General features: G+C 38.3%; 2 protein-coding genes across 2 annotated transcripts; one reads left to right on the forward strand and one right to left on the reverse strand.

Annotated features, from left to right (window-relative positions):
* Positions 1–4,588: 4,588 nt before the first annotated feature.
* LOC145124306 (RNA recognition motif XS domain protein) lies at positions 4,589–10,136 on the forward strand. Its single transcript, XM_079059594.1, has 3 exons — positions 4,589–5,564; positions 8,191–8,492; positions 9,535–10,136. Exons 1-3 carry the CDS (start codon positions 4,684–4,686, stop codon positions 9,915–9,917), a joined length of 1,566 nt encoding a protein of 521 aa, XP_078915720.1. The 5' UTR covers positions 4,589–4,683; the 3' UTR covers positions 9,918–10,136.
* A 626-nt stretch (positions 10,137–10,762) lies between these two features.
* Positions 10,763–12,996, reverse strand: LOC145124305 (FRIGIDA-like protein 4a). The gene is made up of 3 exons (XM_079059593.1): positions 11,979–12,996; positions 11,684–11,859; positions 10,763–11,484 (listed from the first exon to the last, which is right to left on the reverse strand). The coding sequence occupies exons 1-3, from the start codon at positions 12,874–12,876 to the stop codon at positions 10,975–10,977; spliced, it is 1,584 nt and encodes a 527-aa protein (XP_078915719.1). The 5' UTR covers positions 12,877–12,996; the 3' UTR covers positions 10,763–10,974.
* Between the last annotated feature and the right edge of the window lie 7,239 nt (positions 12,997–20,235).

The following is a 20,235-nucleotide window of genomic DNA, read 5'->3' on the forward strand; positions in this document are numbered from 1 at the left end:
CCAGAAACATAGACAAAACATGAGGAGCTGTACAATCACACCTTCGCCTTGCCGCGATCCCCTGATGTACCTGAAACAATAAACAGAAACTGTAAGCCCGAGAGCTTAGTGAGTTCCCCCAAAATACCCATACCCGCAACAATACACATATAATCATAACAACATACTATGGGTCCAATCAACCATCGGGTTGGAATACCCCAGGACCACAACCAACAGGTTGGATTGCCAACACACTATGGGTCCAATCAACCATCAGGTTGGAATACCCCAGGCCCACAACCAACAGGTTGGAATGCCCACATACTCTGAGTCCAATCATCCTCGGGATGGAATACTCACGGCCCACAACCTACAGGTTGGAATGCCCAGGTCTATTGGCCTTCGCACCAAGCAGATAAGCCTCAACCGCCAAACAAACATGTACACATATAATAGATAATCACATAACAGTCTATAGACAATACTTGATCTAACGGATCTTACCACATAGCACATAACACCATCATATCTACCAGGATGCCAATCTAACAGATCATACCACATATCATATAATATTATCCTACCCTCTAGGATACCGATCTAACAGATCATACTAGCATAACATAACCATATAATAATCCAAAGGATCGGCCTTGGTGCCTTAGACCCTTGAGTATAGTGAGGAAAACTCACCTCGCAACTGTCGTCTGAAACTAGAAGCTCAACTCCCGGATCACCAACACGAACTCCACCACCTATCGTTACCATAAAACCCTTTTTCGTAAATCTCCAAATTACCAGAATACTTTCAGAAGTCAACTGGTCAACTCTTGGTCAAAGTCAAAGTCCCCAGTCATAGTCAACAGTCCATGTTGACTCGACTCGTCGAGTGCAGACCATCGACTCGTCGAGTCCTTCCTGAACTCGAGAAGTCGTGAAATCCTTGATTAGCTCGTCGCGTTTCACTTTAGCTCGCCGAGTTCATACGTGTCTAAGAATTGGGAGAAACCCTAGCCGACTCGCCGAGTTCAAGGCAATCTTCAACGGACTCGCCGAGTTTGTTCATTAACTCGACGAGTTCACGACCATCTTCATATGACTCGCCGAGTTGACTATGCAACTCGCCGAGTCCTTGCAGACCTTCATCCATGTAGACACTTTTTAAGCCATGCCAAGGTTCCAAATTACAGATCCAAGATTCTAAGGCATGTTTATCATGTAAAGTTGCAAACTTTACACACATGCAAGGCCCTAAAGGCTCTAAATGACCAATCTAAGATTCTAATGGAGCTTTACACCTTGGGAGAGTCTCATCCTTGCAAGAGCTGGAAACTTTATGGACTTAGGACTCAAAAGAGGTTCAGATCTGAAGTTTCAACTTCATATCTAGCTCCCATACCAAAATCCCTTCATGAATAACTAAAGAAAGCCCTAATTTTCACATATGAATGATTCTTAGAAGAAAAAGAGGTTAAGGTAACAGCTGGTTACCTCCAAAACGTGCCCAAACTGAAGTAGACTCTGGATCCACACAGAAATCTTGATGTTAGCCTCTTGATCTACAAATTTCCTTCACAAAAGTCACTTCCCAAAGCTCCAAAACACTCTCCAAGCTCTCACTCACGGAAATTAGGGTTTCTAGGTCTCAAGAGGGTGATAGAGGACAGTGGGAGGCGCTAATGGTCCAATATGTAGGGTGCGAAACCCTGAAAATTAGGGTTTCCACTGCCAGCTCCTACTCGTCGAGTCCCCCATGCCGACTCGACGAGTCACTCATTAATTGACGTGTCCTGGCCCGCTGCTACTCGACGAGTCATAGCGCCAACTCTTTGAGTAGACCTTAAACATGAAGTCTAAAAGGAAAAATTAATAATACCTGACGGTTGGGATGTTACACCACTGGCCTTCAGTCTATCCGGGACGCCCTGGGTTTGTTGGCCTTCAGTACAAGCAGGTCCGCCTCAACCCAACCATACACACAAACCATGTTGACATATACATAACAGATAAGCATACATATAATGTACCGATATAAACATTACTGGGTTTGTTGACTGGAAGCACAAAGAAGTACAGTCTTAACCCAACCACACTACATTAACACATGCTACTGGGAAACATATAGCCAAAACAGATAACAGGCAGATCTAACCGATCACTAAGCATAACATCATCCTATCTACCAGGATACAGATCTAACAGATTACCACATTACTCAATCATACGATAAATCAGGATAACAATCCAAAGGGCTGACATTGGTGCCTTCGACCCGCAAGTATAGTGAGGAAAACTCACCTCGAATGCAGAAGCTTTCCGAAAGAAATCCCTAGCTGCTGCCCCGCCGACTTCCTGAGTTATCAATACCAACAACACGCCCAATTAGCAGTTGGGTTCCATGCTATAATCCATAATCCTTACTTGGGGAAAAATGACCATTTTACCCCCGACCCAACATGAACCAAAACTGAGGCCCAAAACCAAAAGATCCATAAAGGCCCACTAATGGCCTAATTTTCCAAATTGGGCCTAACCCCATATGGGCCTTATCTTAAGCCCATACTTTTCCTTATTACAATTCAGATTACTTTAAACACTCCTTGGGACAAACTTGGTCAAAGACATAAATTGAAAGTCAAAGTCAACGGTCCAAGTTGACCCAACTCATCGAGTTGTCCTTTAACTCGTCGAGTTTCTCCATTAATCAACACAGATCAGGAAAAACCAAGTCAACTCGCCGAGTTGACCCACTAACTCGCCGAGTTCCACCATCACTCAAAAAATGTCGGGGAAAACCGAGTCAACTCGCCAAGTTCGCCAGAAACCCACCTCTCAACACATTAAGCACTTAATCCATGAGGGTATGACTCCAAAACATAGATCTGACTTCCTTGAGCTGGAAAACCACGTAAAGTTGCCAAATTTATGTTCATGCATGTCTAAATGAAGCTCTTAAGCTTAGAATGGACTTAACAAATGACTTAATGCGTGCATGACACCAAAATCCTCATAAAGTTTGCACCTTTAAGCTCAAGGGTACCAAAAAACAACTTAGATCTGAAAGAACAACCCCTAAAATGACTTCACCCCATCATCATCCCCAAAAAGAATCCAAAACACAACAAAACCCAAAATAAGGAGATCCAATCATCTACAAGTCAAAACACATACCCCATAACCATTAATTTTGACAACCATTAGTCACCACCACCATCATCCACCTCCATCTCCAAGTAGATTTTTCTGCCACTCAAGAACATCCCTCTCCATCGTCGGATCTAAAGCATCTCTCCTTCACCAGTCTCGTCACCTACCTAAAGAACCTTCACAGACGTCGATCAGAAAACCCAAAAACTTTGTTGTCGATTTGAAAAACCTCACCTTCACCGTCGACCAGAAAAATCGCACCTTCATCGCCGATCTTAAAAACCTTAAGAAACAGTTCAACTTCTCATTCCCATATTCTTCAATTTACATTCTCATCACCAAAATTAGAGCTTCGATTGTTATTCACCATTACACACCTGCAATATACATCAGATTAGGGAGAGTTTTTGGTGAGATGAGAAAAAAAAACCCACCGATACGTCATGTCTCCGTCTCCGACCGCTCATACGCCATGTCTCCATCTTCGGCGACTCTGATGTCTGACATGAGAATGTCTTCAACGACTCCGGCGTATGGCAACCGATATTGTTGACATATCTGCCTAGATCGAGTGGTTCCTAACATCATCTTCATCTTCCCCACTAAGAAACCTTCGACCATAAGTGTTGCAACCACTGTCATGAAATCCTAACGCAAATGTGAAAACCCTCAAAGGAAAATCCGTTTCTCTCTCATTCTCTATCTTCCTCAGAAAATCCTACATCTTTCAAATCTTCGTTCTTTTCTATCGATTTTGGGTTTGTTTAATCGACGCACAAAAACCCCATCTCTCCATCTCCGATTCCCTGTACTCTTCTCATTTGATTTTTGAACCTAAAACCTAAAATCAAAAGGGAAAGGGGGTGATTTTTGAAGTCTTTTAGTCTAAACCAACAGAAACTACACATAGGGGTTGCAAAAAAGCAAAGCATACATGTAGATGATGAACGGTGAATCGATGCATAGAAGGGTGGGATGCAGAACATGCTATGGTGATTAATTATTTTCTTCAAATGAGTGATTTTTTTGTTACGATGAAAGAAAAAAAGGAATTGTTCTCTTATGCCAGAGAGAGAGAGAGAGAGAGAGAGAGAGAGAGAGAGAGAGAGAGAGAGAGAGAGAGAGAGAGAGAGAGAGAGAGAGAGAGAGAGAGATTGTATATATTTTTTTATTCCTTTATAAAAAAAATTATATAAACAAAATAGAAAATGCAATTTTTTTTCTTTTAAACATAAAAATATTTAAATAAATAAAAAACTAAAAAAGAAACAAGTAAGAGCAAAATCGTGATTATGAAAAAGTTCAAAGTAAATTGGACTGAAAACTTTGGACCTGTGATGTTAGTCCAAAGACCAAAATAACAATTTTAAACAAAGTACATCGACCATTTGTGCAGTTTAGTTAAAAAAAAAAATTATGGCTTTTATAATATGGCATATAATTACAACGGAATCCTCATCCACTTTTGGGTCTCTTCTTTGAGAAATGAGAAGCATATAAGCTCCTCCGACTGCTTGGGATCTCGCTACTTCCAACCATTAAGAGAGGAAAGAGATGGCCGGAGGTAACCCTTTGAAGGGCTCATCCAACAAGCCATCAGCTTCTTCCTCCGCTTCTCACCACCGCAAATCTAATCGGGAATCCGGTCCCAATAACACTGCATCTGCCCCTTCCAAACCCTCTCCTTCAAAACTGCCATCTAACTCCAAACCCTCCCCTTCTTCCAAACACAAACCATCTCCAAAGCTCAACCCCAATCCAATCCCCTCGCCCCATCCCAGACCCGAAAACTTTGCACCATCGCCTTTGCCACCGCCACCTCCGGCGTATGGTTTTCACATGCTCGATCGCAGAACAATCATTCTCGCTGATGGTAGTGCTCGCTCCTACTTCGCTTTGCCACCGGATTACCAAGATTTTCCCCCGCCGCTCCCTAGGCCCCCAATGCGGCCTCAGGGTCCGGAGTCTTGGTTAGGGTTTGATCGACAATTTCCACCCGGCCGACCGATCCCTGGAGGGGATGACCAATATCGTCAACAGAATCAAGATTATTGGAATTCGCTAGGACCTGAAGGCTCTCGTAAGAGGAAATATGGTGATGAAAGAGATGGGAGAGAAGGGGGTGAAGTCAACGATGAGTTCGCAAGGCAAAGACAACAGCTTTTGCAGTATGGAAATATGATTTCAAGTTCTAATGGATCTCATATGGCGGGCCCAAGTAATCGAGTTCAGCTTGATGAAACGAGGGCACCCAAGTATATGAGACCTGAAGGGGAGTATAGGAATTTGCAGGGTAGGCATAATGAGATTGATCCAGCAAAGTTTAAAAGTGCATTTATGAATTTTATCAGACTGATAAACGAGAATTCAAATCAGAAGAAGAAATACTTAGCAGATGGTAAACAGGGTTCTCTTCAGTGTCTTGCATGCGGCAGGTTTGATAAAGTTTTAATTTTTAATCTAGTATTTCAGTTACTGATTTCTTCTATTATGTTTTATGGAGAAGTGCTTCTGCGTGCTATGCTTCTCCTATTACTGATTTCTTCTATTAAGTTTTAATTTAGCGTTTCATTTACTTCTTTAACTTTTATTTAAATCTGTTGTGTGATTGCGATATAGCATTTGATTCAATTTGGTATACAGTGCAGATGCTGTGCAACACTTGGTATAAGTTACAACTATGTTTTATATAGTATTACATAGTACTATTATCTATGTTATAGGCAACAACTTAGATCTATCATAATGGTGTTTAGTATTTAGTTCTAATATCTACCATCTTATATAGGATGCTGAAATGGTAGCAGTATATAAGTTTTCAATATACTGTTTATTTACATCATACATAGAACTATAGAAGTAACAAACTGTGACAAGTTATAGTTTAGAATGTTTGTAAAAGTTCTTGGTGGTTGCAAATTCTTACACCAGGTTTTGCTTAATTGTAGCTTTGAGCCTCTGACTAAGCCTTAAAGCTTTCATCATAATTACTCAAGAATGTAAACCTTTAGATTCTTTCCATACAATTCTTGGAATACTCTACATTGAGTAATATACATGTCTTCTTTATTATAGGTTGATTATTGGGTTTTAATTAATTATTTCAGTTACTTCTTTTAACTTTTACTTGTGGCTGTTGTGTGATTGTGACTTGTGAGATAGTGTCTGATACAATTTGCTAGTTTACTGTAACAAAAAGTACAATAGTGTAGATGAATAACACATGGTAATATATATATATATATATATATATATATATATATATATATATATATATATATACCATCTTATATATGACAGCTGGTGTTATAGCGTTGTATAAATTTTTTAGTATATACATAGAAATAACAGAATATGAATTTTTTGTTGCCATTTTGACAACATGGGCATGGCACGATAACAAGTGTATAAGTAAGACTGTAAGAGTATATTCTTGATCAACTTATAGTTGGATTTATCTCAATGGCTATGGTCTTATGAATTTCTATAATTCTCTTGCAGGAGTTCAAGGGCACATAGATATTGTTTTAGTTGTGTTGGCTTTCTAGTTAGTTACATAATGTGAATCTCCTTCAAGAGTCAATTTGCTTAGTTATGGAGATGCTAAACTTTAGCCTTGTTTAGTTGCTGAGGAACTTATCAGTATTTTTTTTATTTTCATATAGCCATTACTTTGCTTAATAGAATCTAACATATCTATATTGGAGAAATTTGTGTTTTAGAGCTAGTTTCTTAAATGTATTTTGGTGTCTTTTTAAACCTTTAAGGGGTAGATTGATTGAGTGGCTCTGATCGGGCTTTCTATCCTAGACACAAAGTTCTGGTTTGTTAACATAGTAAAGTAATATAGAGATTTGTTAACATTGTATCTCTAATCGTTACTTCTTCCATCTCTCCTGAAGCACATGCTGGTTGCTGCTAGGTTCTCTATACTGTTTTTAGGTCTTAAAAAAGGATTCATATGTGATTATATGTTGCTCAAGGGTTTTTTGGTGAAAGTTGTTGTAATGAGATTAAGATCTAAGTATAGTGCTCAGTAATCATTCAGATGTGAGTGAAATCAATTGAATTGGAGCCATTTCTACCTGTTTTTAACCCTAGATTACAGCAGGTTATAGATTCTTAGACCAGCCCTTTTAGACCAACTTTCATTATAATTACTCCAATTTGAATGACATGCATGTCTTCTATTTTATAGATCGACTATTGAGGTCAAATTTAATATTCCATCCAGTTACTTATTTAACTTCTACTTATAGCTGTTTTGTGATTGTGAGACAGTGTTTGATACAGTTCGGTATTTTTCTGTAAGAAAAGTATTATTTGTAAACTTCATACAAGTTAGTTAGAACTGTTTTTATCAATGACATTATTTGCTGTGATGAAAAACAATGTTGTCTCTCAAAATAGTACTATTACCTATAATAGTAGGCAATAATTTAAGTATTTTAGTGTTGATTTATTTTAATGGTATTTGGTATCTAGTTTTAACATCTACCATCTTATATTTGATGCTGAAATATAAGTTTTTAGTATAATGATTTATATGCATAGAAATAACACCGAACCATTTGTTGTCATTAGGACAACATGGTGTGGTAACAATTGTGCACATATGCATATTAGTGGAAAAGATAAAGATTAGAAGCATGTGCTTCACTTATTGTATATTCTTGATCAAGTATATAGTTGGACATATCTTAACCAAAATGGCTTATGGTATTATGGATTTCTATGATCTTTACATGTCTACTTAGATATATTTTGTTTTCTGGTAGGGTTTTTGAATGTTGGATATAAGGGTATGTCTGTTTGACTGTTTCTCCTTCTTTTTGTTTTTTGAACTATGATTTGAAGGTTATTTTGGTCTTATGTGTGTTTGATTTTCTAAAAAGCTTTAAGCTAACTCTAATAAGCAGTCAAGTGACGTTTAGTAGTCGACATTAAATGATATGATACCCATAGTCATAGTCATAGCCATGTGTTGTTTGTTATGGAGATTATTCATAGCATGATTTAGGGTGGAAGGAAATTGAAATGAGCCGTTTTATGCAAATTCAGGTCCTCGAAAGATTTCCCAGACATGCATAGCCTTATCATGCACACATACAACCAAGAAAAAGAAGTTGCTGAGCATTTGGGTCTTCACAAGGCTTTGTGCATTTTGATGAGCTGGAACCACATGATGCCACCTGATAACTCCAGGTCATATCAGCGATTATCTGGCCAACAAGCTGGCGCTGACCGGGATGATCTCATTATGTGGCCACCTCATGTCATCATACAGAACACAATTACCGGGAAGGGTAGAGATGGACGTATGGAGGGTTTAGGCAACAAAGCAATGGACATGAAGCTTAGAGGTATATATCTTGCTTCTTTATCCATCTCCATGTTTCTTTATATATATATATATATATATATATATATATATATATATATATATATATATATATAATTGGTAATTTACTCCAATGCCCTCCAAATTCCAATGCTTAACAACCCATGAAGATGTTTTCCTATCCTATAATAATACATTGTGCATTCTATACATGTATAATATGACCTTGTTAGTTAGTTTATGAAAAAGATGACTCTTGAAAAGAATGTATTTGATTAATCAAGTCAAGACTCAAGAATAAATAGAATACAAGATGGGCCAATCATAAGGTCCTATAATGTGATGTGCATTCTCTACATCTATAACCTGATTATTGTATTAATCAGGTCAAGGATAAATAGATTAGGAAGTGGTCAAATAGGCTAAACTTACATAAACCCTAATAGAACAATTGTACATGCAATTGCAACCACAGAACATAAAAAATCAAGTTGGGTTTTGGTATAATTGGGTGGATGCTCCTCTTTAAATGGTTATTTTTTGAAGTTTTGTCTACTTATTGTTTCTCCATCTTTCTCTTTCTAGAGGGACAAAAATTGCACTCTCAAAAGGGTGGGAGTGGGACAGGGACAGGGACTTGCTCTTGGTCTCTTTTGTGTAAAAGACGTAAATGCCCTCCCCTCCCCTCCCCTCCCCTCCTCATTCTTGTCATCAAGAATAACCGTAGAAAGTTTGTTGTAACAAACACATCCTTAAAGATGTTTGTTGTAGTATACGTTCCTTCTTCTATATCTCATTTGTGAAGATTAATATTAGTCTCCACTAGGGTGTTAAGGATGTTATATTTTTGAATTTAAGTGTGCAATAGCTAATTGTTGTCATGTCCTTGAAGAACCAATCAAAGTTTTCCTGGATATTCTCATGTAGTGACCTATCCATTTTTTTTTTTTTCTGTGTGACATCATTACAAGAGAGAGTAGCATGGAACAGCAATTAGAAAGTTGTTTCACAAAGTGACAAATTGTATTGTGAATTATATCTGGCATGATTTTTGTACTCATCAGATCTTGGATTCACAACCGGAAAGTCAAAGGCAATGTTTGGAAGAGAAGGGCACTTGGGGATAACTGTGGTTAAGTTTGGTGGTGACCACTCGGGTCTAAAAGATGCCATGAGACTTGCAGATTTTTTCGAGAGACAGAAACACGGGCGTGGGTCCTGGGCATCCCTCAGATCAGGATCAGGTTCAGGGAGAGATGAAGACAAAGATCAAAATTTTGTCAAGTTTGATAACAAGACAGGGGAGAAAGAGAGAATCTTGTATGGGTATTTAGGAACCGTGTTTGATCTCGACAGCCTGGATTTTGATACCAAAAAAAAGGTCACAATCGAGAGCAAGAGAGAAAAAGCACAGCAACAACACCCAAACCCTAACCCTACTACTTGATATCATTTATTTACCACCACCAACAACAAGTCTAGTAAGGTACACCAAACAAAGTATGTTGTTTGGTTATATATGTTTTATTGGGTTCGAAGATAGAAAGTAATTAACAACACATGGGGCTTTCGGTAAAAAATTGGTTAGAAGTAGATGTTGCCTTTGGACATGTACAATCGCAATCGCAATTGCTTGGTTTTATTTATTTTCTTGGTGTTGCTGTTAGTTATTCCATATAATCATTGTGTATGGCACTTACTTGTGTTGATTTATATGCATACATGCATTTATTTGTTTCATAAGTTGGTAGAAAAGTAAGTTGTAAATACCATCTTTGTTTTCATCATTCTACAACCTTTTTTTAAGCCACATTTGTTACACTTCATAGACATGACAGGTAATATTATGTTTGGTAGTGATTGGCTCATAGGATGCAGACCACAATGGTGGTGAAATTACTAAAAGGTCAAATCTGAATTGGTAAATCAAAAGCCTTTGAACTCTATCATCCAGAAGAGATTGGAATGATTTGGTCATTTAATATTTTTGACATATTTCCATTAGTTTTACATGAATTAAGAATACCTTTTATTACTTTTGGCTTCTAATGCTATCATCATTTCCAAAAAATTTATGTCAAATTAATCAACTTATATTTGAGAAAAACGCTTTCAGATAACGAATAAGTTGTACTTGCAAGTTGGTTAATATAAAAAAGTCTCATTTCAATGGTAACAAGTTTTAAAAAGCTAACTGAAATATATTAGACAATACTTACAATTTTTTGCACCATCCTAAAAAGTTTATCTAGTCACATATAGCACACTCTCTTATAAAGACAAAAGACGTAATTTATATGCACCGATTTTAACATTATTTTTTTAACATTTAAACTACTTTTTCACATTAACAGTGTAGTGACAGCTTAATCAACATTAGAAATACAGACAGGAAAGATATTAACGTACATTACACCAACTACCATTAAAAGGTTAGTGATCACAAATCACATTAGACAATAAGAAGCATTATGAAGCCTGATGTCATGTCATGTAATTGATTGTCAACGATAGTAAGCATGCTGGAAAGCTGGTGACATGACATTCCCATATCCCCCATAAGCAGCAGCCGGAGGTGGAGGAGGATAGTTCATCGGAGGAGTTCCCGGATACGTGAACGCCGGAGAATGTGGGGCGGCTTCCGGCGAATAGGCGGCATAATGATTTACCGGCGGACTCCTGTTTCCATGTCCATAGACCGAATATTGTGGTGGTGGATATTGGGTATTATGTGATGGAGACCTCACGAATGTTGGTGGGGCCGGGAAAGAAGATACATATGTGTTTGTGATACGCCCTGCTTTTGCTGGCGGCATGGGTCCCACGTTGCAGGCTCTGGTTCTTTTGTTGGCGGGACTCGTGGCGGCTGGCCTCTTTTTCTCTATCTTCACCTTCTCCAACTGTTGTAGCCGTTTCTTTAGGTTCTCAGGGGGAAACTCAGCCTCAAGTTTGTATTCTTCTATGCATTTTATCACTACTCTTAGTGCAGACTGCTCTTTGCGTGCAGCTAGGTGCTGTAAAAAAAATCGGATACAGGGGCAAAAGGGTAAAATTCAAGTTTCCAACTCATAGCAATGTTATCGAAATACAATACAAAGCTTTTCTATGATACAAGTCTAGGAAATGTTGACTAAATTAAGCTCTGATGAATGGAACATAAAGTCATAATCATAAACTGAGATGTGTAATGATTAGTAAAGGGGTATTTAATACCTGAGCACGTCCAGAATTGTTGGGATCTTCCATGATAGATGTTGCAGCCTTCTTTGCATCCTTGAGAAAAGCTTTTAGCAAAGAAACAGGGGGAAACCTCTCAACAAGGCCAACTTCATGAGTGAAATGCACAGCATCAACCTGTTGTCCTCTGCTAATTAATTCTTCAATCATATCTGCATGCACCCAAAAGGAACAACAAACATTTTTCTGTAAATTTCTTGAATTTGGTAAGTTAATTGCTTCAAATACCATGGGCGTGATTAAAAATAATCTACAAGTTTCAGAAATATACCAGGCATTTGGTCACCGAGGCCAAGTGAAACAGAGAGTTTAGGCATCTGTTTACGCCAAGCAGAACCAACAACGAGCTTTCTATACAAATCGAAATCTTCATCTTTGACAATCCCGAAAGTTACTAAATGCTGCAAGAATGTATGAACTTCGGGTGCTTTCACATTCTCAATCCCACCACGCTCATCCAAACTCTCCTTCCACGTTTCAGCGATCTCCTTGGCTGTTTTCTTCACACTCGGTGTCACAAAAGCCCGTGAATGGCCTAGTATCGGATCAATCATCACCGGAATCAAACTCTCAAGCATCAAAACACAAGCCCAGCCCAAATCATTGACGCAATCCGGCCTCTTGTCCACCGGAAAAACCTCCGATATCGCCTCCAATACGAACCTAGCAGGATCCACACACTCGGCCAAAGCTATAGGAATTGTAGCTCGCATCACATCCATTTCTTTCTTCCTGGAAGAGATAAACCCCCAAAATCCTAATGAATCCATCTTCACACAGAAGGACTTCAACCTCAACAGCAAACCCTCGGAATCGTCAACTTCGGGATTATCTTCAGCGTCTTCGCTTTTGCTTGTTCCGACTGCAGCTGCTGCGGCTTTCATGGCTTCTTCTACTTTCCGGATAGCGATGGAGACGGAATTTTCAATTGTGGTTTCTCGTTCCTCGAGGGAATTGAGGGAGGTTTTAGTTTGGGTTTCTAGGGTTTTGATCTTGTCCTTGATAGCATCAGATTTCTTGAGGAGATTTTGCTCCAACGAAGTGAAATGATCGGTAAGTTCTTTCCAGAGGAGAGTGCAGCTGGTCATGAGCGAAGCCTGGCGTTGGAACTCATCGAAGCTCGGCGGCTGAGTTAACTCGCAGGGATCAGGGGTAGACATGGAACCCATAATCGATTAAGCTTCGATGTGTTCTAAGACATGGATACGAGGAGAAGAAGAAGAAACCCTAGAACTGTAGAGGGAGAGAGAAAGTGGGAACAGCAAGAATTGGTTGGAGGGTGCTGGTGGCGATAAAAAGGCAGGTTAGGGAATGGGGTCGGAAGATGACGTGGTTGATTGTTATTGGGCCACGTATGATGTTTGTTACAAACATAGAAGGCATGCGTACGATAAGGAGACCAACAGCGATATTTACCTGTATGTTGATATGATGCGCCGTATACGTGTCTAGAACTCCAGCGTTCTAGTAGTGTGACCACAGCGAGCCATGCTTTCCAACCATCTGCACGTGACAAGTGACACCCATTATGTTCAGATAAGTTCTAAAATTAGTCCTTCCGGTATATGAAAATATATGGATTTAGTCCATGTATTTATTTGTTGAATAAATGGTTTTGAGAAATTAAATTACCTCCTAGCACTATCGGTATTAGAGTTGACAACCATTACTCTGTTGGTATTAGAAACTATGTTTAATTCCAAAGTAAAATGACTACTGTGGCTTATCATATCTATATTTCTTATTTAAAAACCTTACAAATATTAATCTGTTTAGTTTTAAAACTCTAAAATCAAATTAACTTATAAACCCTAGAATCAAACTAAATTGCCTAAAGCCAAAACGACAATTGTTGTTCAATCAAAATGTTTGTTTGGAAGCGAGTTTCCCGTTTTTAGTTTTTAATAAAATATCGATTTAAACAAAAGTTTCGGTTGGGAATACGGGCTTTTAACTCTTGGTTTAATCAAAAACTCAAAATCTAAAATCTACTTTACGTAACATTTTTTTTTTAAAGGGAACGTTGATAACGAAGGTTTTCAGGTCAGATTTTGCGCACTGACTAATCTCCTGTTAAGAACATGAGATTATGCCTCATGTTCTGAAGTCATTGCAGTTGAACCTCCATAACCACAAGGGCTAAGTAGTATCTCCTGTTAAGAACATGAGATTATGCCTCATGTTCTGAAGTCATTGCAGTTGAACCTCCATGACCACAAGGGCTAAGTAGTATCATGATTTGAACATGAGTTAATGAATTACCACATCTTTCATATTTATTATTAAGTCACAACAACCCAATAAAAAAAAGTTATTGGGTTTTTTTAATCAATTTCCAGAATGGCCTATAAAAAGATATTTATATATTTATTTTTTTAAACAATTTTCTATTTATGTAATGTTCAGTGTTGTAAAAATCCCGATTAATCTCCAATTAATCCCTAGGCGTTACTCGACCGATTAGAGTGCGCCTAGCGATTAATCCTTACATACATAATAACTGAAACAGTAGAACCCGATGAAAATTTAACACTTTGAAGAAGTTATATCTCAATAGAAACTATTTGAGGTATGATTAGTGTTGTATTTATCATTTTAACCTATTTTGTTATGATATTAGTGGTATTTATGAACTTTTATATGATATTAGTCATATTTAATTTTTTAACATCTATTAAATTAACAATTAATGGTCCCCGATTAATCTCCGCCTAGCCGATTAATCCCTTAACCCCAGTCCACCGACTAGTTAACGTCGAGCGATTTTTACAACCTTGGTAATGTTATACATTTCAAAAGATTCTAATTATTTTTGTCAAACATTTCAATAACAAATAAAAACTACAGTTTTCATCTACCCGTTAGCTTTTTTAATAAAACCCTATATATATCCTTCCAAAGGATTTTACAACACATATCTATATGAACGACACGTTTCATGATGTGTAAATGTGATAGATTTTGTGGAATAAGCTGATGCAACCGTTTAGATGTAAATAACAATGAATGAAAAAAACATTAGCTGGAAAGAAATAAAAAGAAATGAAAGAATGCCACAATAATTGATATAAAAAAAAGCAAATCAATTATTGATAAAAATCTTTTTAGGCGTCATCAAGACAACACAAAATGTATAAACAACTCTAATATTGTGAAAAAAATCTAAAAAGTTATTCTCAAATGGATATTCTGAAAACAGGAAACTAAGGGGTGTTTAGATTACTTTTTAAGCCTAAAAGTTTTTTTTGTAAAATTTCTTTTTATAAAAGTTATTTTGAGGAATCAAAAGCCAAAAGTTGTTTTTAAAAAGTGTTTGGGTAGTATTTTTTGATTTTTAAGTGTTATTTAGCTTTAAAAGTCCAAAAGTTACAAAAAGTCACACTTTATTGACTTTTGAAAACTCACTATTTTCTTCTTTACAAAAAGTTATTTTGAAAAGAACTTTTGCATCTTCCAAACATTTTTATAACTTTTTAGAAAAATTAAAAGACAAATGTCATTTAAAAAATATTCCCAAACACCCTCTAACTTAAAAAAAAATAAAAATAAATAAATCACTAATTCCTACAGGACAATAATTGTAGACTAAGGAAATAAATCACCTAATAATGTGATTAAGAAACAACTTATTGTATAAGTAAACTAAAATCATTACTTTTATCATGGGATTATCTCTTCTATCTTTATCCAAATGCAACGAAATTTCAAATGTCACTTTTTAGGATTTTTAGGATGTCCCCTTAAAGTTGCATGGCTTTTGGATAGGCATCTAAAATAATTTTATGCAATTATGCTCCAAAACATGAAGGGTGCACTGCTGCTGAATTTATAACTTGCACTCAATTGAACCAAAATCATACTTATAATTTAAAGTATATTTTACTTAGAAATAAACTTCATACAACATCTTAATAAAAACTTTTTTCTTAAAACAATTAACATGAACTAAAAAACAAAATTTTATAATGGGTCCTTATGGTTTGCAAAATATATCATTTTGAAAACTTTTAAGAAAAACGTTACGCCACTGTCCCTGTGGTTTGTAAAATTATATGAAAGGTCATCCGGCCGTTAATTCTAACTTTTTAGCTGTTCAATTTTAATGAAAAAGATTATTTTGTGTTTGAAATTTTTTGGTTTTCTATTTTTTTTTATAATTTTTGTTATGTATGGTTTTTGTAACTTTTTTTGTTGATTCAAAATAACCAAAATTAGAAAAATCATAAATAACCAAAATTATAAAAAAAAATAGAAAACCAAAAAAACTCAAACACCAAATTTGTATACTCTAATATATTCATACATTTTACATTTTTTAGAAAATGTCAAAAAAAAAAGTTATCAAATGAATGAAAAATAAAATGAAACAACTAAAAAACAAAAATAGGAAAAAATAAAAAAATAATACGAATTTTTTTAAAAAAAATACGAAAAAAAACAAAAAAAGATGAAAAGTATAAAATATATTAATATATTAGAGTATATTACAACTTTGGTGTTTGAGTTTTTGTTTTTTGTTTTTCTATTTTTCATTACTTGAATCAAAATAAATAAAAACAATAGAAAAATAATAAATAACTAAAATTATAAAAAAATAAAAAAAAAATAAAGGTAAAATAATGATAATGATAAATGCAAACATAAGGTTGCTAACTATATTAACTATGGAGTATCCAAGTAAAAAACATGAACCGTAACAATATCAAATTAAAAAAAATAAAAATAAACCATTAACGCTTCAATTCGCAAATAAGAAAAAAATTAAAAAAGAAACGGTTTTGACATGGTTTATCGAATTTAAGTTTATTTACTTGAATAAAAATAAATAAAAACTTAAAAAAACCTCAAATAACTAAAAATATAATATAAAAATAGAAAACAAAATGTCAAAAAGATAAAAAAAAAGTTATCAAATTGTTGAAATTATATATATATATATATATATATATATATATATATATATATATATATATATATATATATATATATATATATATATATATATATACAAAATTTCAAATTTTCAAAATTACACAAATGGTACTTGAGGTTTGTAGTATATTGCAAATTTGGTACATGAGTAAAATAGTATTTTTCATTAAAATCTAATAGCTGAAAAGTTAGATTTAAGAACAAATTACACGAATGGTCCTTTAGGTTTTGGTTTTTTCCTTAAAGTAGTCCCTACGGAGGTTTTTTCCCTCAAATGGTACCTACGGACGTTAAGTTGCACGCGAATAGTCCTCGAGTTGGATGTCCGTCCATTCCAATGTTAACCTGCCCCCATGTGACTTGCACATGATGGTATTTATGTCATTTATCCTAAAGGACCTTTCTTGAACATATTATATTAAGGCTTCTTCTTCTTCCCCCAATTCAATAGAACGCTTTTACTGTTAGAGAAACAAAGTTGCAAATAACTCGATGACTGTAGGTAAAGGCAAATGTTTCTTTGATTGTCTGGCAGATAACTCAATACATATTCGCCTCACGACGTCATCGTCTCTTCTCCCTCTTTCTTTCTCCATGAACTCTTTTTATTCTTCAGCCCCCACTCGTCAACCATTCCATGCTTCTTCATTACAACTACCTGCACACGTCCGATGGACAAAAGATGAGTTGCACCAACATCACAATCATAATCATTCGCCACATCTAACCACCGACGCTGCCTCATATTCAGATTCGGCTGATCCATGAGGTACCTCAAACTCTTATGGTCCGTGTAAATGGTATACCGGACCCCGTAGAGGTAGTGTCGCCAAATCTTGAGGGCGAACACCACAGCCCCCAACTCCAAATCATGTGTCGGATAGTTAGCCTCGTGAGGCTTCAGTTGCCTCGAAGCATAAGCTATCACATGACCTCGCTGCATCAATACCGCTCCCATACTTGTGATCGAAGCGTCACAGTAGACTACAAAGTAATCTACTCCCTCTGGAAGGGTGAGGATCGGCGCCTCACACAATCGCTGTCTGAGCGTCTCAAAGGCTGTCTGCTGCTCAGAACCCCAACGAAACACCACCGACTTCTTGGTCAGTCGGGTCAACGGAACTGCTATTTTGGAGAAATCCTGGATAAATCTCCTGTAATACCCTGCCAGACCTAGGAAACTTCGAACCTCAGATGGAGACCTCGGAATCTCCCACTGCATCACGACCTCTATCTTGGCCGGATCTACCAAAATACCCTTCTGGTTGACGAGGTGCCTAAGAAACTGCACCTCGCGCAACCAAAACTCACACTTGGAGAGCTTCGCGAAAAGTCTCTCCCTCCTCAGTGTCTCTAGCACCTCTCTCAGGTGCTCCTCATGCTGCTCCTGAGTCTTGGAGTAAACCAAGATGTCGTCAATGAATACTATTACAGACCGATCCAGTATCGGTCTGCACACGCGGTTCATGAGGTCCATGAACACAGCTGGAGCATTGGTGAGCCCAGACGGCATCACCACAAACTCATAATGACCATAGTGGGTCCTAAAATCGGTCTTCTGCACATCATCATCTATGACCCGCATTTGGTGATATCCGGACCATAGATCAATCTTGGAGAACCAAGATGCTCCCTGAAGCTGATCGAACAAATCGTCTATCATCGGGAGTGGATAACGGTTCTTCACCGTTACCTTATTCAGCTCCTGGTAATCTATGCACATACGGTGCGACCCGTCCTTCTTCTTTACAAACAGGATCGGGGCTCCCCATGGCGAACTGCTCGACCTGATAAACCCTTGTCTAGCTATGGTGCCTTGGCTATCAAATCCGCACCCGGGACCAGATCAATCCGGAACTCAACCTGTCTCTCCGGAGGTATCCCAGGTAAATCCTCCGGGAATATGTCCGGGTACTCCCGCACTACTGGTACATCATCAACTATCGCCTTACCCGTGTCCCGATTATCCCTGACATAGGCGACGTATCCTACGCAACCCTACTGGAAGTAGCGCATCGCTCTCGCTGCTGAACAAAGAATCAGCTCGCATTGTGGTCTCTCCCCCTGAATCACTAACTCTCCCCCACTAGGAGTGCGAACATTCACTAGCTGCAGCTCACAATCAATCACTGCCCCGTTGGGGCTCAGTCAATCCATACCCACGATAACCTTATTCCCTCGCAGGGGAATAGGGACCAAGTCAACTGAAAAACTACTCATCAAATAACCGTAGTGTACATCCTCTATGAACTCTCGTGACCCTGATGGTCCTATCATCTGCTATCTCAACGTCGAGTGGGCAATCCAGCTCCCCCGGAGCTCCGCTAAATCGTTTGCTCAGAGCAAGCGACACAAATGATCGGGTAGCCCCCGAATCAAACAATACTATAGCTGAAATGTCGTTTACTAGGAACGACCCTATAGATAAACACATAAACATAAGTAATAATCACAAATAATAACGAGAGAATGGAGCAATTACATACCAGTAACCACATCAGGAGTCGCTCGTGCCTCCTCTGCTGTCAACTGGAAGGCTCTGTTCTTCGCTACTAGCGCCTCAGCCTGAACCTGACGGCCGTCAGTAATCCTCAATGTGGTAGGAGCGGGTGCCACCACCTGTCCTACTGATGCTAAACATGGACACTGGGACTTTTTGTGTCCCCCTGGTTGCAATGGAAGCAAATCAAATCAGATGTTGTGGTGGTAGTGGTAGTAGCTGTACAATCCCTACTCATATGCCCAGTCCGGCCGCACTTGAAACAGCCGGAACTCCCTGCCTTGCACACCCCATCGTGCAACCTGCCACACTTGCCACACCGACTATGGCTCTGTTGTCCCCTAGACCTATGATCAGATACCTTGGGCTTTTTTCCCGAACCCACTGCGCCAGACGCCGCCTCTGGCTTCCTCTTTCTCTCCATCTCTAGATCAATCTCCCTCTCACGAGCTCGCGCTATCATATCCTCCAGCGTCTTGCAGCTGGATCGGCTCACAAACTGGTGGATATCACTCCGCAACATCTCATGATATCGGGCCTTTTTCATCTCCTCGTCCGCTGCATACCACGGAACGAGAAGGGCCCTCTCCCTAAACTTGGCGGTAATCTCCGCCACAGTCTCTGTCGTCTGCTGGAGGTCCTGAAACTCCCTAGCGAGCTGCTGTACCTCAATAACAGGTGCAAACTCTGCCCTAAACCTGGTCGTGAATTCACTCCAGGTCATCGCATCTAATACAGAGTCATCCCCAATGGCTCTCCCAACCTCCTCCCACCAGTCACGTGCCCTGTCCTTCAGAAGACAGGACGCAAGCCTAACCTTGTCCCCCTCGGGACATCTGCTGGTGCAGAATGCGTTGGCGATATCTGCCAACCATCTGGTACTCGCAATGGTGTCCCGTGCCCAATGATAGTCAGGAGCTCCACATGCCCGGAACTCCCGGATGGTGAGTGTGCGCGACCCCACCATGGCTGCCATCTCAGTACGGAAAGCACTAAACCTCTCCTCCATAAGCTCCAAGATACCCTCCTTGACCGTACCGAAGATCACAGGAGTCTGCTCAAGTATGTTGCACGTAATCTCCAAGGAGATGAGCTC

This window comes from Lactuca virosa, chromosome 7, assembly GCF_052849685.1.
Source record: "Lactuca virosa cultivar CGN04683 chromosome 7, Lactuca_virosa_CGN04683_v6, whole genome shotgun sequence".
Lineage (NCBI taxonomy): Eukaryota > Viridiplantae > Streptophyta > Magnoliopsida > Asterales > Asteraceae > Lactuca > Lactuca virosa.